General features: G+C 40.7%; 1 protein-coding gene across 1 annotated transcript; it reads left to right on the plus strand.

Annotated features, from left to right (window-relative positions):
* Positions 1 to 2,966: 2,966 nt before the first annotated feature.
* On the plus strand, positions 2,967 to 4,831 carry LOC118823042. The gene is made up of 2 exons (XM_036592419.1): positions 2,967 to 4,000; positions 4,076 to 4,831. The coding sequence occupies exons 1-2, from the start codon at positions 3,463 to 3,465 to the stop codon at positions 4,288 to 4,290; spliced, it is 753 nt and encodes a 250-aa protein (XP_036448312.1). The 5' UTR covers positions 2,967 to 3,462; the 3' UTR covers positions 4,291 to 4,831.
* The last annotated feature ends 12,946 nt before the right edge of the window (positions 4,832 to 17,777 follow it).

The raw sequence follows: 17,777 nt of genomic DNA on the forward strand, positions 1-17,777 counted from the left end.
TTACTATGTAACTGTATTAACACTATAATGTTGTGACTGCACTGTTATAGTCCATAAAACAACAATAGCCATATCAAAATGAAGTGACTAGACTGCGGTAGTAGTAAGTAGAGTAGCTTCTGCTACCGAAATTGTATGTGTGTATTATCTGGGAAACACAAGGTCATATCAGTATCTGTCAATATGAGTATTAAAGTAATCAAACATGATAAATTGTCCCTAACTTATCATTTATCAGGTCTATTACTCTTATTTATTAAGATTACTGAGTGCTGGCTCTCTATTAGTAGTAGTACAGTCAATAGACAGTACAGTAGTACAGCTTTAGAATAACCTTCAGTAAGTGTTCGGGGCTAGAAAACCTAGTGCAGATGTGGGTGTTTGTGGACATAGAGAACCAAAATGAGCTGAGATGCTGGTGCTCATACTTTAAATATATGAGTGCTGACACTCCATTGAAATTGCGTTCTAAGTGAATAGGCTTTTGCCAAATGGTACACACGCGAGTGAAAGGAACAACGTGCTGCAGGAATATTTTGTTATATTACTTTTTATTTGTGCCCAGCTTTTATTTAGGCTTGACTCTGTATCCAGAGTACTGGAGAAAGGAAATATGCCTTTTAACCTTTGTCACAGCCATAGCTGTTACAGAATCACGCCAGGGTTATAAATCAGGATATAGCCTTGGATGACGGTAGCTCACACTTCCTGACTCATTGTTTTAAGAACTAAATGCAGTCCAACTAAGCATGAACAAAGCATCATCGGAACCACAGCTTGCTCTGATGCCACACTTTGCTTATTTACAATGGCAGCCTGACAAGCAGCAGAAGCTTGTTGAGGGACAGAAAAACACAAATGAGCGATAAAAAGACAAGAACAATGAAAAAAAGACAAAAAACAGTTGTAACAAAAACATCATAGGCCTAAAATAATTAAGAGAGAAGCATCTAGCAATAAAATGTCCTTTCAATAGTTCTCTAACTTAAAAATTGACATAAGTGAGAAAAGAAATTTATATTTTCTTGTAGTGTGATTCAATCTTGTGCAGCAGCAGAATGAAATGATGAGGGGAGAAGTTATCCTGCAGTACAGATTCAGGGGAAGAGTCAGTGTATAGGATAGAATCAGCATATAAATGAATGAAAGCATCATCAGCAGTAAGGAGAGTGTAGCAATATATACATGTACACTATTATACTGTCATCTGAAATAGGTCATTTCATAAAAGGAAGCACGGCATGTTTCAACCCATCATGTATAACAATTGTGCAAAAAACATGGTGGACGGTGGGCAGTGCTGCAACACTGCATGGACAGTTGTGCAGATTTCCTGGTTATGAACATTTGACTTTAGGTCTGTCAGTGAGATGTAATCAGAATGTACAACTGTATGAGAACAATGAGGGACATGAAGCCTAGAGTAGAAAAAATATTATGAAATTTTTTACACACCATAAAGGGAAACTGGAATTGTGATAAAAATGGAGATAGAAGGTTTCACTGACAGCGATGATATACTTCAGAAGTGTGTGGTTTGTGTGTTGTTATGTGCAGAGTATATTTTAGTCTAAGTCTAATTAAGACTATGTATTAGACGTGGCCTTAAATTTCCTTAAAATCCACCTTGTTTCTCCGGCAGGGGGTGCTGTTAGCTCACAAGTCTCTTTAGTGTTTATCCATTGGAGAAGAAACAGTCATGAACTTCAGCATCATCTAACAAACGGGCTGTATAAAAATTACCTTATGGTAAAAATTACCCGAACTGACTTTTCATTATTGACAGTGTGAAGCTTTATAAGCAGAATAATTGAAATGAGTCTTTATTTCACTGATTAACTCAATGACAAATTTATGACTGAAGCAATTGTATAAGTAATTCTTTAGCATATGTCAAATATGCTAACAAAGCTGTATTTTTTGGTGCTAAGGCAATAAATGGTGGTCAAATGGCATAAAATAAAACACAAAATGTGGCCTGGGCAAATGATATGGCACATTTTAGAGTTTACATTTTTTGTTTGTGATATGTTAAACTCAAATAAAAATGGTGCATTAAAATATGCAGAAAACATGGCATATTTAAGTGGGTTCTCTGTACAGGACATGTTAACATGTTTACAAATAGAAAATCTACAGTACATGTAATTTGACATTTACCTAATGTTTAATGATCTGGTTGCCAGTGAACGCTCACATTTGTGGTTTGGTTTAAATTAAAAGCTGATTATTGTGATTATTTTTATTTGTTGCTTTTGTGACCCCCCCAAAAAATGTGTTCACAATAATTTGTTTCTTTTTACATGTATTTATCATTTTCTTCATCCATTTTACCCGATACCTGTAACAGATTCATGGGGGCTCGTTCGGAATCCACTTGTACAGTACAGAGCTGATCCGTTGGTCTTTGAGTGGCAGTTTTCAGTGTGAGGTCTGTGCTGAGATCTGGAGCTATGAGTGGGCAGCTAGACAAGCAAAGGTGACCAAGTGAGAGGGGGATCCTAGCTGGCAGAGTGCACCACAGAAGGCAAAGCACAAAGTTTTCACGAAAATGAAATTGTTTGAGGTGTACTGCAAATCATCAAACCTGGCCATTTTAAAGATATGTTAATCGAAAAGCTTCATGCAGTCCCATCTAGGCCAGAAAAACAGCCCAGAACACAGCGGAAACTGTCTCTTGGTACGTGGAATGTAATCTCACTGGGGGGAGAAGGAGCCGGACCTTGTTCGGGAGGTTTAGAAGTACCGACTAAATATAGTTGGGCTCACCTCCAGCCACAGTTTCGGTTCTGGAACCAAACTCCTTGATAGGGGTGGGTCCCTCTCCAACTCAGGAGTTGCACAGGGTGAGAGGTGCTGGGCGGGTGTAGGGATACTCACGAGTTCCCGACTGGCTGCTGTCCAGTTGGAGTTTGTCCCGGTGGACGAGAGGGTCGCCTCAATGTGAACTAAAATGCCAGGGAGGAAAACTCTGACTGTTGTGTGTGCTTATGCACCAAACAACAGTTCGGAGAATCCGGCCTTCTTGGAACGAGTGAGCAGGGATTTATAAAGGGCCCTGCCTACAGACTCCATAGTCTTGCTGGGAGACTTTAATGTTCATGATGGCAATGACTGGAAGACCTGAAGGGGGTGATTGGAAAAAACAGCCTGCCCGATCTAAACTCAAATGGCGAATTGTTATTGGACTTCTGTGCCAGGCATGGACTGTCCATTAAGAACACCAACTTCGAACACAAGGATGTTCATAGGAGTATGTGGTACCAGAGCTCCTTGGATGAAAGGTCAATGATTGACTTTGTTGTTGTTTCATCCGACTTGGGACTATATGTTCTGGACAAAACCTCCATTCTGGAAGCTGCCAGGCATAGCTGTGGCCAAAAGCTTGTTGATGTCTGTCAGGGCGGTAACCCAAGAACCCCCTGTTGGACACTGGTGGTGAGGTCGTCAAGCTGAAGAAAGATGCCTTTAGGGACTGGATGGCCCAAAGGGCTCCTGACTCAGCAGATAGGTACCAACGGGAAAAGAGGCGGCAGCAGCAACAATGCCTCAAGCAAAATCCAGGCATGGGAGGAGTTCAGTGAGGCCATTCAAAAAGACTTTCGGTTGGCTTCAAAGAGGTTCTGGACAACAATCTGGCAACTCAGGAGTGGTTGGGGTGGCTTTGCCCAAGCCGTATTTGGCGGAGGTGGAGAAACTTTGACTTCAAATGAGGATAATGTCGATCAGTGGAAGGAGCACTTTGACCAACACCTTAATCTGGTGGAGGTCTCTGAGGTAGTTAGCAAGCTCCTCAGTGGCAAGTCTCCAGGGGTGGATGAGATTCACCCAGAAATGCTTAAGGCTCTGGATGTTGTAGGGCTATCGTGGCTGACACGCCTCTGCAGTGTCGGATGGACCTCGGGAACAGTACCCTTGGACTGGCAGACCAGGATAATGGTCCTTAATCTTAAGAAAGGGGACCGGAGGGTGTGTGCCAACTACCAGAGTATCACTCTGCTCAGCCTCTCTGGGAAAGTTTGTGCTGTGCTGGAAAGGAGGCCGATAGTTGAACCTCAGATTGGGGAGCAACAATGTGGATTCCGTCCCAGCTTTGGAATTATGGACCAGTTTTTCACCCTCTTGCAGATTGTTGAGGGGGCATGGGAGTTTGTCAACCCAGTCTTCATGTGTTTCGTAGAGAAGGCTTACGACCGTGTTCCCCTGAGATATCCTGAGGGAGGTCTTCCGGGAGTATGGGGTGCTTGCGCTACGACTCCAGGCCACTCAACCTCTGTACTCCTGGAGTGAGAGTTGTGTCTGTATATTTGGTATTAAGTCAAGCTCGTTCAGTGTATGTTGGACTCCACCAAGGTTGTGCCTTGTCCCCTCTCCTGTTTGTGACATTCATGGACAGGGTGTCAAGGCATAGCTGAAGTCGGGAGGGCATTATGTGTGAAGAGTGGAGAGTGGCGTCTCTGCTATACGGATGATGTTATCTTTTTAGCTGAATCCCATGGATGCCTCCAGTGATCACTGGAGTGCTTTGCATTGCTCTCTTTATCTAAACTAAATGTGCTGAGCAAATGAACTGCAGTCAGAGACTTACAGCAGTAACAGTTAAAGGAACAAGTGTTGTTTTAATTATATTGAATATGTATATTATGGTAATCTCTATCAATGCCATAATGCTGTGTGCATGACACAAGTAATACAGAAAAGATAGATCAATTGTAATGTTTTATTTAAAATAACAAGGTATATAAATCTTTATAGGATGTATAATCACGTATGTATCAAATGTATTGTTCTCCTGTAAGGAAGACTGAATCATTCGAGAAGAGACACCAAAGGCAACACAACTATCTTTCTCCTGTGTCTTTATTTCTCCTGGTTATGCAGGAAATATCTGCCTACAGCATCTGTTGCCTGATAACTATAACACTTCATTGTTTGAAACTACAGCCTTTCAACATAATGTTTACAACTATATTTGGGGTTGGTTGCCACAAGTGCAAAGGAAATATTTTGAGGTGCAAAGCATAAATTGGGTTTTAAGGTTGAGGCTTAAATCGAGTCAAAAGTAGATTCCTTTACTCAGTACTGCACTTGAGTAGAAGTAAAAGTATTATGATTTGAAAATACTCAAATACATAAAAGTTTTACTTGAGCACATGCACCTCTAGGGTGTCCAGTCTTTTCCAGAAAGGGCCGGTTTGGCCGCAGCTTTTTATTCAAAACAATATGGAGCACAAGTGATTCTACACATTAAATCAGTTGGCTTCAGTCTTCAAACAGCAGCAAACCGGCCCCTCGATAATACGATTAGATTTGACACTTTATCACATTTGGTTTCAGCTCACTAACTCTGCACAAACTTGCTGTTTTCCAGACAAAAGATATGGTGAAATCAGCTGGAATGTAACTAGGCTTGTAAAGTTAGATGATAGATGATTATCATTCAGTATGTTTAGCATTAGGAGGATCTACGGGACATTTTTGTCGAGATTGAATTGTGTGCATGTAGTTAATCTTCTAGTACTGATTGTTGTTATTGATTGTGTAAAAAAGTAAGGTTCCTTCTTGAAGGTGGCATACTGAGTAGGCATTATAAGGTTCTATCTGCATCAGTCAACCTGTGCAGCTGATAAATGTGGGAGAACCACGTTTTAATTTCAGTTGAGATCAAGTCATGATGCAATGAGGGTATAGGAAGGTAATTTAAATGAATGCATGACTTCACTGGGCACTGAACACCTCCCATCTGTACCACCTCCAGTCTGAATCTCAACATTCAGAAGCTCAAAAATGATTCAAGACAAATCAGTGTAGAAAACTTGACACAAGGAAACTGAAACAACAGACCAGACTGCAGAAAGTAATGGCACAGGTGAGTAAACTTTATAATGGAAAGTTTAGTTTGAGTTTAATCAGTTCAGCTTCTCTAGAAAATAAGTTCACCAAGTTGCTGCGACTGTATTGCATATGCAATATTGTGTGTTAAGTTACTTAAGTTTCACCTTTGAGGATATTAATGTTTATTGCTCAGTTGTCCCTTGTTTTTCATTCCACTAGTGCTGACCCTGAACTGATCAGTGTATACCAGGCCTGTCTGGAACATGCACAGACACCCAGACGACCTGTACAAACCAGTGTGCCAGTACGACCGCTGTAGTGACTATTGGTATGAAAGATCTCAGAACAAAATGGTGAGTCTCAGTGAGAAATTTCTCCATTCACTCATGAGCTGTGCTCTCTAAGCGGTGTACAACAGGAGGTCAATATGAAAACTCGTGCAGTAGTAGCAGGGCTGTGTCTCAGTGGGAGCCTAAATGTGGGAGTTGTGAAAATGACTGTCAACTCACAGTGCTGCAGCTCTGATCTCTGCAACAGCCAGAAAGCACCAGGTACAACCAAAAGCTTTGAATGCTGAATGAAGAATGTTGCACATAAAGTTCTCAACGGCAGAACCACAGAAACTGTCCTGCTAAACCTCTTCTTTTCCTTTCGTTTTCCTGTTAAGCTTTGTCACAAGGGTCTGCGAATGGGAATAAGTGTTACGCCTGTGTTAACAATGACTGCACAGGAACTGTGAGGGGACTGAAGATCGCTGTGTCAGCACCACAGGTGAAAACTGCATACTTGTATATTTTTCTAAAATGCTATTTTATGAACAGTCATTTTACACAAGCATGATGCAACCTTTCTTTGTCTATTAGAATTGAAGAGAGCATTTTTAATACCGTCTTTAAGACTGATATACTATTGCCCTTGGAACAAAATCTTATATCTCTAAAATGGTAACTTATCAGGAGAAAGTCCGTTCACCTTGAAGTTAGAAGGAGCGTTTGTGTATAAATACATGACAGCAGGCATGTTTAGATTATCACTCAGGTTGACTGGGTGGAGCTTAACTGCTGTGGGCTGAACAGTCTGTTCTAACAGTGTAATTTCTATAGTGACTGTAAAATTAGGGAGTGAAATGTATGTTCTTAAACTTTAACAATCTTTACATTAACAATGTAAACAACAATGTTTACATCAACAACTTTAACAAAGTTTACATACGACAAAGTCGTTCAATTCAAGAGTTAGGAACACTATTTTTATTCCACGATGATCCTTTTATCTATGAATGATATCTCTCTCTTTCTGATCTCCACCTGCTTTCACAGTTACCACTGGTAGTACTGAAGTGAGTGTGAAAGGCTGTGCGAGCAGAAGTCTCTGTACTGCGGACACAGCAACCCTGCAGGCAGCTGGAATCACTGGAAGTGTGAGCTGCTGTGAGGGGAACCTGTGTAACAGTGCTGAGGGGGTGAAACTGAGTCTCCTCATCATGCTGGTTCCTCTGATCTCTGTCCTCTTCCACTGAACTCTCTGCTGCTCAAACACATTTTCACATTTTTATTTTCTTTATTTTGACACTAGCAAAAGTGTATTTATTACAAGATGACTAAATGGGGAGTCTGAAAGTTGTTTATAATGATGGTTCTGTAACCAAACTAAGTTGAATAAACAGTGTGAAGAGTGACTGATACAGTCTGTTCTCGTCTGATATACAGACCATTCTGCTGAATTAGTTCCACAGTAAGAAAAAAAACAACTACTTACAAAAACAGTTAAACATTCAGGCTATTAGATCTTCAGAAAGACTGTTATGATCTAGTTAAACACAAGGAATCTGTGTTTGGTAATAAGTTAAACATATAGAAATCATTTATAGGGTACTTTCTCTTGGGAGGGCTCTGTCCCAAACACTAGCCATGTTTTCATGAAGCCTAATAATCTGTTAAGAATCAGACTAATAGCTCAATCGGAATAGAATATGTCCGTAAGCCACCCGTATATACACCTCGATCGGAATAGACTAGTCCAATTGAGGTCATTTAGAATACAATTTCTATCCGATTGAACGAGATGGGAAATCCTGTAAATAATAACCATGTAAACGCCTGTATCTGATTACGTTCCCAATCGGAAGGTTTAAGTACATTCTGCGCATGTGAAGACTGCGACATTTATGCTCTGATCTTTAAAAGACGGCGGTGGGACGGGTGTCCAGTTTTATGATCAGGAAGTGAGACTGCATCCCTGTCCCTCATGGCCACATGGTGAGCAGTGAGATCCCATTGTTTTGAATGAATGTGTCCCAAAGTCTTGAAATCAGTGTGGAATGTTAATTCGATTCCCGGCTGGGCGACCGGGGTCTTTTCTGTGTGGAGTTTGCATGTTCTCCCCGTGTCTGTGTGGGTTTCCTCTGGGTACTCCGGTTTCCTCCCACAGTCCTAAAACATGCAGTCAGGCTGATTGGACATGCTGAATTGCCCCTAGGTGTGAGTGAGATTGTGTATGTCTGTCTGTCTGCCCTGCGATGGACTGGCGACCTGTCCAGGGTGTATCCTGCCTTCCGCCCAATGACAGCTGGGATAGGCTCCAGCACCCCACCGCGACCCAGAAGGATAAGCGGTTTAGATGATGTATCTATGTTTTGGTGACAATTTTATAGCTCATTTTGAGCAGAACTCAAACACGCTACTCAGTACCTGACTAGGAAACCCAGCTTTGAGCAGTTGTACAAACATAAAATCATAATATTTTGCATTAAAACACCAAAGTTTAATCAGAGAGTCTTTCGGTGGGGACAATTCTTAATGTTCCACACTTAGTTTCAGACTTTGTGACACATTTATTTCAAAACAATGGGGTCTAAGCCTCACTCCCTGCTTTCAAATGCAGGTTCCACATAATCCACATAATTCCATCTTTGAGGGCTTTGCCAGAGACATTCAGGGCTTAAGCTGCCTAAGCCCACCCCTGGCACTGCACATGGCTGTAGCAGCTTTTTTTACATTTCACTCCTTTAAATTCAACCTTAAAAAAAGGTTGTTAGATTTACATGAAAAAAGAAAATACATCAGTTGCACATCATATAATTATGTTTACTCAAAACCCTTTTATTTGTTAAACCAACATGACTTTTTTACATTAATTTAAATCTTTTCTTTAATGCGAAGTACATTCAGTGATCATCCATTAAGCCAATGTGCCTTGCACTTGTAAGGTTGGTGCGCTATTTCTTTACATGCTATTTAGTGTGGTGGTATGCGGTTTGGGACGCCGCCCTCGTCTTCACTGTTTGGAGAGGTCACACTCCCAAATGAAAAGCTGGCGAACTTTAATGAACTCCACGCAATCAAGTCATTTGAGCCCCCATGGTGTTACTCACTCTGCAGGCAAAACTCGCTGTGCTCGTTATTAACAATCTGAGCTGAGTCCTGATGGGTTGACTTTCAGTTTTAAAGGCAAGAGAAATGTGACTCATGCTACTATCAGCAAGCGAATCTAGCTTTGAGTGTAGGACAGGATATTTGTGATGTAGATGCCTCAAACTTCTGCTTCAAACTCAACACAAAAGGCTTCAGTTCTTTATGACTGTTCTGTTCTGTAGATGTTTCTCTACTGATCATGTTCCATTGACCGCAGTATTATAAAATTGTTGTGTCATTTCATTAATGTTATGTTAGAAGTAAAAACACAGCCACACTATGTTCTACTATAATTTCATTTTGAATCTTAAAAGTGCAATAAAGGACTTAAATAGTGAAATATGTCATTATTATGCAGTGTTTTGTTTAAGGTGATGTGATGCTGATGTAATTTGACATCTGATTTAGCAGCCAGGCTACCACTACTTCATCACATGAGCCAGGTAGACCTGTGCTTGTGCTTGTTTTGTAAGAGCAGTCAGGATTAATGCAATGCGAACCTGCAAATCACTGCTGTCGGAAGAAAACCTCGTATCTCCATTTTTGTAGTTTTTCATTTTTTTAATAGTTTGAAAATACCTGTTACTCTTTACATTGTGTGAAGAATGGAGCAAAAGAAATGGCCCAAAATTGCTTGGAAAAAACTCTGGTTCCATTGACTTACATTAAAAGTACAGTATGTTTTTCCTTCTCCTGTAAAGTTACCATTTTGGAGATACAAGGTTTTCTTCCGACAGCGATATTTAACCCCTAAAGTGACTGAGCAATGACAGAGCAATATCCTTATAGGAGTTCAGCATAGCATGAGCAATATGTACGCCTGTTTTCTATTGTCCCAGTGTCCAAGACTGGTCATTCTCTTTCGGAATATTCATTGGAATATTCTGGCTCCGTCCCCTTATTATCCTTAACACCTGTGTCTTGTCGTGTTAGTTTGAATCTGTGTGTATATATTGTTTTACTGGTGTTATGTTGTTTTCTCTGGGTACTCCGGTTTCCTCCAACAGTCCAAAGACATGCAGTCAGGCCAATTGGACATGCTGAATTGCCCCTAGGTGTGAGTGAGATTGTGTATGTCTGTCTGTCTGCCCTGCGATGGACTGGCGACCTGTCCAGGGTGTATCCTGCCTTCCGCCCAATGACAGCTGGGATAGGCTCCAGCACCCCACCGCGACCCAGAAGGATAAGCGGTTTAGATGATGTATGTATGTATGTATGTTGTTTTTTTATGACGTTTTATGTGTGTTTTTTCATGCATTTCTTAGCCGTGTTTCCCAGCGAGCCTCATTCGTTCTTATTTATGTCTAGTCAGTTCTGATTTTTGAGCCTGTGTTTGCATGTTGTTGATTACTGAACCGACTGCTTTATTCTTGGCTGCCTGTGTTTTACCAGAATAAAACAACAGCTGACTCATTCATGAACAACACATCGTTAGGATGAAGGCAACTTTCAAAATGCAGTCAAATCCCATGTCAAGTCCTATCTTAAGAAAGGCAAGTGCCAAGGTAATGGGAATATTTTAAATAGTTTTATGTCAAATATCACACAAATATTACAAACCTAAAAAAAAACACTTTTTTATTGTTGTTGTATTGTATTTTGAATACAATCATTCTGAAATTGATTCCTGCAACAAATTTTTTAAAAAAAAATCAGGACAGGTGCAATTTAAGTCCAGAATCATGATGTAAAATCATGATTGGGTGTAAAGGGAGCATCCAGGAAAGGCCTGGTCCTTTATGAGCGTGGATGGGTCGAGGCTCGCCACTTCGCCAAAAATGCACCTGCAAAATTCCAAGAGTTTGAACATATTTATCAAGAATAATCTTCCTCAATGAGTGATTGTGAGGATTTTAGGTATTTCCTGCTCTACATAGCACAGTAACATTTAAATTGATATGAATCCAGTCTGGTGTTGTGAGGTCATGGTGGTTCATTTCACTGAACGCAAAACAGAAACTTACAAATACTTTCACCGAAGCATTTCAGCACAGATGCAGAAACAACAGCAAACAAAACCTGCTTATAACACTGAAACCCAGGTGTCAAAACAACATGTATCTGAAAGAGATCATGACACAGTTAAGGACACTCATGACTAGAACAGGAAAGAGGTGTGAGTGAGTGAAGTCTGGACACACTTTAATAGTTTTAAAGGATTAAACACAGTTATGGGAGATTCTGATAAGCATCCATGAAGCCTTAAATCAGATTTACATCTAACCCAGATCTGCTTTTATCACATTTCAAAAGCATACAGTATGAAATACACTATATTGCCGAAAGTATTCACCCACCCACCCAAATCATTGAATTCAGGTGTTCCAATCACTTCCATGGCCACAGGTGTATAAAACCAAGCACCTAGGCATGCAGACTGCTTCTACAAACATTTGTGAAAGAATGAGTCGCATGGTCCAGCATGGTACCGTGATAGGATGCCACCTGTGCAAGTCCAGTCGTGAAATTTCCTCACTACTAAATATTCCACAGTCAACTGTCAGTGGTATTATAACAAAGTGGAAGCGGTTGGGAATGACAGCAACTCAGCCACGAAGTGGTCGGCCATGTAAATGACAGAGCGGGGTCAGCAGATGCTGAGGCACACAGTGCACAGAGGTCGCCAACTTTCTGCAGAGTCAATCACTACAGAGCTCCAAACTTCATGTGACCTTCAGATTAGCTCAAGAACAGCGTAGAGAGCTTCATGGAATGTGGTGGTGTAAAGTGCTGCCACTGGACTCTAGAGCAGTGGAGACATGTTCTCTGGAGTGACCAATCACGCTTCTCCGTCTGGCAAAACGAGTCTGGGTTTGGCGGTTGCCAGGAGAACGGTACTTGTCTGACTGCATTGTGCCAAGTATAAAGTTTGGTGGAGGGGGGATTATGGTGTGGGGTTGTTTTTCAGGAGTTGGGCTCGGCCCCTTAGTTCTAGTGAAAGGAACTCTTAATGCTTCAGCAGACCAAGAGATTTTGCACAATTTCATGCTCCCAACTTTGTGGGAACAGTTTGGGGACGGCCCCTTCCTGTTCCAACATGACTGCACACCGGTGCACAAAGCAAGGTCCATAAAGACATGGATGAGCCAGTTTGATGTGGAAGAACTTGACTGGCCTGACCTCAACCCGACAGAACACCTTTGGGATGAATTAGAGCGGAGACCGCGAACCAGGCCTTCTCGTCCAACGTCAGTGTCTGACCTCACAAATGCGCTTCTGGAAGAATGGTCAAAAATTCCCATAAACACACTCCTAAACCTTGTGGAAAGCCTTCCCAGAAGATTTGAAGCTGTTATAGCTGCAAAGGGTGGGCCGACATCATATTAAACCCTGTGGATTAAGAATGGGATGTCACTCAAGCTCATATGCGTGTGAAGGCAGACGAGCGAATTCTTTTGGCAATGTAGTGTAGTTTGTTATGAATAGTATGAAATGGACATTAAATAAACATACATAGTGTGGGAGCACTCACAGTAGAGGTGGACCACTGAAATGTCTTTTAAGGTTTAGATGCCTTGGAGGGACAGAGGACCATCTCTGCAGTTGGAAAGTTGGTTTCAGCTATGGCTGTGTGGTGTAGTGCGTGGGGCTGGAAGGTGTGGAGAGTGGCAGAGAGAGAAAGAGAGAGAACAAAAGGCAAAAAGACACCGAACATCAGGTCTCTTGGTAAGTGGAGAACATGAAGTCACTCTCTGGACTGAGCCTCTGAATGCTGTTTAAATGGCAGCAGTTCTGTCTGGTGACTGAGTGAGACGGTGTCATAAGTGGTGGCCATGCATGTGGGATTCTGAGGCCACATGGTCACAGGCGGTCCAAAACAGAAGATGCTGAGCTTTGTCCATATGGTGAGCCCACCAGCGGCCACAAAAATATGAAACAGATAATATGAAAAAGTTCAGACGCATAAAAATCAGCTTAGCATCTCAAACGTACCGCTAAAGAATTTCTAACATTTCATGTTGCCAGTGTGATATTTTTATACCATCAGTTCTTAGTAGTTAAAGTTTGAAGGATGCTTGAATGACCCTTGATGGAATTTTAAGGTAATTTATGAAATACAATCTAATTATTTGGTAAAACTGAGCAAAACAGTCACCAGTAGTTCATACTGGAGGTTAATCAACTTTGTCTTTACATATTTGAATCTATTTTTCATGCCGGATTCTCACTGTCCTCCAGCACTCACACTGAAATGTTATCTGGGTTGTCTGGACAAGGCACAGACACCCAAACAGACTGTCCAGATCAGTGTGGCAGCATGACCACTATGAATATAGGTAAGAATGACCTAAATAAATAGTATGTGTGAATAATGTACAAGCCTATAATGGCAAAATATTAAGCCTTGATTTGTCTAAACAACAAATCATTTCTCAGTAAATGAACAAGGTAAATTAATATGATGAGTTTTTCCCTTTGATTTCTTTAGATGTTGAAGTTTTGTGTATTAATTTGCAGCCTTTTACAGTAAGAAGAGTCAGTATTGTTCTAGTCAGCACTGATGGCTTCAGTTGAAAAACGCTGCTGATCTAGTTTGTGCGTTTGAGTTTGTTCGGGTCGTCTTTGCACCATAGTAAGTTTTGTTTGAAGATCTGAAACAATGTGTGACAAAAATGAAAAATAGAAGAAATCAGTAAGGGGCAAACACTTTTTCACATCCTGTACATGTGCTTATGGCGATCATGGACTTAATTTTCATGGCCATCCTTTCTGATAGGCATTAATCTGAACAGTTCTGCCCTTTATTCACTGTTGTTTGTCCTCATAGTTCATTATTGAATATGCATTATGAGTCTTCCTGTTTATTCTTTTTACTATAACTTAACTCTTAATGCTTTGATTGTATAACTGCCCAGTGTCATCCAGGGGAGGACGAGTTCCTCAAGGTTCTGTGAAGGTTAATGAGTTTTTCCTTGCCACTCCTGTCTTTGTCTTGCTCATGTGAGGCTTGGACCCAGATTTCTGTAAGCAGCTGTTGTAAAAAGCGCCATAGAAAAATAAGCATTAGGCTCAATCACAGCTTTAAGAGAGTAAAGAGAATCATGTCTCAAGACTGTGTTTATTTTGCCTTTTAATACACTCAAAACACTGGAACACTTGAAAAGATGTTATTTGTTGTTATTTTTTGTCTTTAAAAATAAACAGAGCTCACAGTCAGGAATAACAGCAACAGTGTGGAATGACAAGTACATACACAGATAAGCATCAACAGCAGTGTTTACAAAAAAAAAGTAACATGCTTCACTGTGTGTGGGTGTTGGTGTGTGCTTGTGCGAGGGAGCCAGACAGGAAGGCGGAAGCCTCAAACTAGGGCAGCAAAAATGAATAATTTTCTTCATCCCCTGGATGGCGCTGCAGAAAAGTAACAATAGCCATAAATTAATTAGAGAATGATAACGTACTGTTATATATCGCTGTTGTCCGAACAAAACCTTGTATCTCCATTTTTCAGTTTTTGACAGGATTTGAAAGTGCCTGTTACTCTTCTCATTGTGTGCAAATTTCATGAAGAATGGAAACAGAAGCAGCTCAAAATGACTTGGAAAAATGTCTGGTTCCATTGACTCACATTAAAAGTAAAGGGTGTTTTTTTTTCTTCTCCTGCAAAGTTTCCATTTTGGAGATACAAGGTTTTCTTCCGACAACAACGATTATACATACATACATACATCATCTAAACCACTTTTCCTACTGGGTCGCGGTGGGGTGCTGGAGCCTATCCCAGCTGTCATTGGGCAGAAGGCAGAATACACCCTGGACAGGTTGCCAGTCCATCGCAGGGTGGACAGACAGACACATTTACACCTAGGGGCAATTTACCGTGTCCAATTAGCTTAACTGCATGTTTTTTTGGACTGTGGGAGGAAACCGGAGTACCCGGAGGAAACCCACGCAGACATGGGGAGAACATACAAACTCCACATAGAAATGGGAATCGACCCCAAGCCATTCTCGCTGTGAGGCCCCAACGATTTAAAAAAAAGAAAATATATATATATATATATATATATACATATATTGGAAAGTGTTACAGATAAATGGATGCATGAAATTTTAGGGGCAAATCTACAACGTAAAATTCATTCACTGGAAAACAAGCCCAACTTGAGTCCGATGCTGTGCATGAAAACCCCCGATTTTGTTTGGCCTTTTTTTAGTAATTAAATAACAATAACAGCTATATATATACACTCCTAGGAAGGTTCACCACTGTTCCAGGTTTTGTCCATTTGTGGATAATGGTTCTCACTGTGGTCCGCTGGAGTCCCAGAGCCTTAGCGTTGGCTTTGTAACCTGTAAGAGGAATCTTCTTTAAATAATCAGCCTGAGACCACCGATGTCTTTGAAGCTTTTATTCTTGCAGCAAGGGAGCAGGTACACACAGAGTCAAGTCTAGAATGTAATGCTCAAAGTACTTGAGGTCCTGCCTTGTCTTATACCTACAGTGATGTACGTTCCACCCCTAGGCAGTCTGGGCCGCAGCCAACTTTAGTTATTCTTATCCATACATCCTGTTTGATCAAGCTAACCCAGAAGGGTCATGTCCTGCTTTTTGTACAACAGTAGCACTTTGTCTGACCTCGGGTGCATGCAGAGAGCTTCTCTCAAACATAACCATATATGATAATTCAGTCATTAGCATAGAGTGTAATACTGATTTTTCTGACATAACCCTTTCCAGACTGGTAGATTTCAGTGTATTTGTTTCACATCTGTATTTGAATCTGAAATAGAACGTGGCATCATGTGCTGCTTTTTGAGACCTTGTAGTCTGATTTTTTTTTAGATTCAACAGGTCTGGCAGTAATCATGCCTGGGTGTGGATAGTGAAACAGATCCCAGTTCCATTGATTTGGTTAACTGGTTGATTGAGTAGCTAAGGGGGCAATTACTTTTTCAAGTAGGGCTGAACAGCATTTCTCCTTCAATAAATGAAATCATCATTTAAGAACAGCATTTTGTGTTTACTTAGGTTTTCTTTGTCTACCGTTAAAATTAGTTTGATGATCTGAAACATTCAAGTGTGACAAATATGCAAAAATAGAAGAGATTAGGAAGGAAGCAAATACTTTTCCACAGCACTGTACCCTTTCACCTCAAATTTAAAACCATTCACAAATCATTAAACCATGTGTTGTGTTAAGGGTCAACATGACTCATCACTATGTTTAACAGCAGAAAAAAACCCTGAATGATCTTTGTTCAACTTGAAACTTGATGACTTTTCCTAGAATGACCACAACATTAGAAACACAGCCTCTGTTCATATTTGCATTAAAACTGTACATCACCTGGGCACAGAGAGTGTCTTAAGGGTCAATAAGGAAATAATTTACACACCACAAAAACCACAAAGACACACACACACACACACACACAATGAGCAATTGAGATTGTGTGTTACTGATTGAACCCAGACAAAACTAACACGTAGTGGGCCTATATAGTTGCGGAGAGTGGAAGAGCAGTCTTCACTTAGGACAGCATTTTTCCTTCAATAAATGAAATCAAATCTTATCTTTGTCTAATATTAAAAGGAGTTTACAGTTGTATAGTGTAGAGGGTAACACCTCTGCCTGGGGTTCAATCCCCGCCTGGGTGAGCACCCTACACTATACCAATAAGAGTCCTTGGGCAAGACTCCTACATTCAACATTCAACATTCAAGTGTGACAAATATGCAAGAATAGAAGAGATTAGGAAGGGGGCAAATACTTTTCCACAGCACTGTACCCTTTCACCTCAAATTTACAAACCATTTATAAATCATTAAACCATGTGTTGTGTTAAGGGTCAAAATGACTCACCACTATGTTAAAATGATCTTTTTTCATCTTAAAACTTGGTGACTTTTTCTAGACTGATGCATTTACATTAGACAAAGTGAAGCCTTTGTTCATATTTCCATGAAAGTACATCACCAGGACACAGAGAGTGTCTTAAGAGTCATTAAGAAAATCATTTACGCATCATTAAAAACCACACAGATACACGCAGACACACACACACACACACACACACACACAATGAGCAACTGACCTGTGGGCCTATATAGTTACAGAGAGTGGAGGAGCAGTCTTCAGTGCCACGATGCCACTGATTAAATGCAGTATTTCTGCTCTGTAAAGAGGGAAAACCCAGATATTCACATGGTTTTGATGAATGTCAGGTTGTTTCTTCATGCAAAATAGACTTTGAGGTTTAAAATTCAATGAAGCTGCTTCATTTTAGGTTTTTAGTTGAAGGCTGATCATTTTTGACCCTTAGGACAAGGGCAGTATACAAAACATTAAGACTACAAAAGAGTTAAGCAAACTTATCATCTGTGTGTTTCATAAATGAAGCTCTGAAAAGCTCCTCTGACACAACATAATTTGTAGAAAGTGGAGCAACAGAAACAGACCAGCAACTTTCAGTTTCGATTCACATAAACCGTGAATGTAGGCAGGACTGAACAACTCCTCCCATCAGTGCTTCCTCCAGACTGAATCTCAATATTCAGCAGCTCAAAAATGAAGTGGAATAAGG

Source organism: Colossoma macropomum, unplaced genomic scaffold (genome assembly GCF_904425465.1).
Source record: "Colossoma macropomum unplaced genomic scaffold, Colossoma_macropomum, whole genome shotgun sequence".
Lineage (NCBI taxonomy): Eukaryota > Metazoa > Chordata > Actinopteri > Characiformes > Serrasalmidae > Colossoma > Colossoma macropomum.

Coding starts and splice junctions, on each gene's coding strand:
- LOC118823042 (XM_036592419.1), top strand. CDS start 3,463: ATGCCTTTAGGGACTGGATGGCCCAAAGGGCTCCTGACTCAGCAGATA. Junction 4,001..4,075: donor CTACCAGAGTATCACTCTGC/TCAGCCTCTCTG, acceptor GGGAGCAACAAT/GTGGATTCCGTCCCAGCTTT.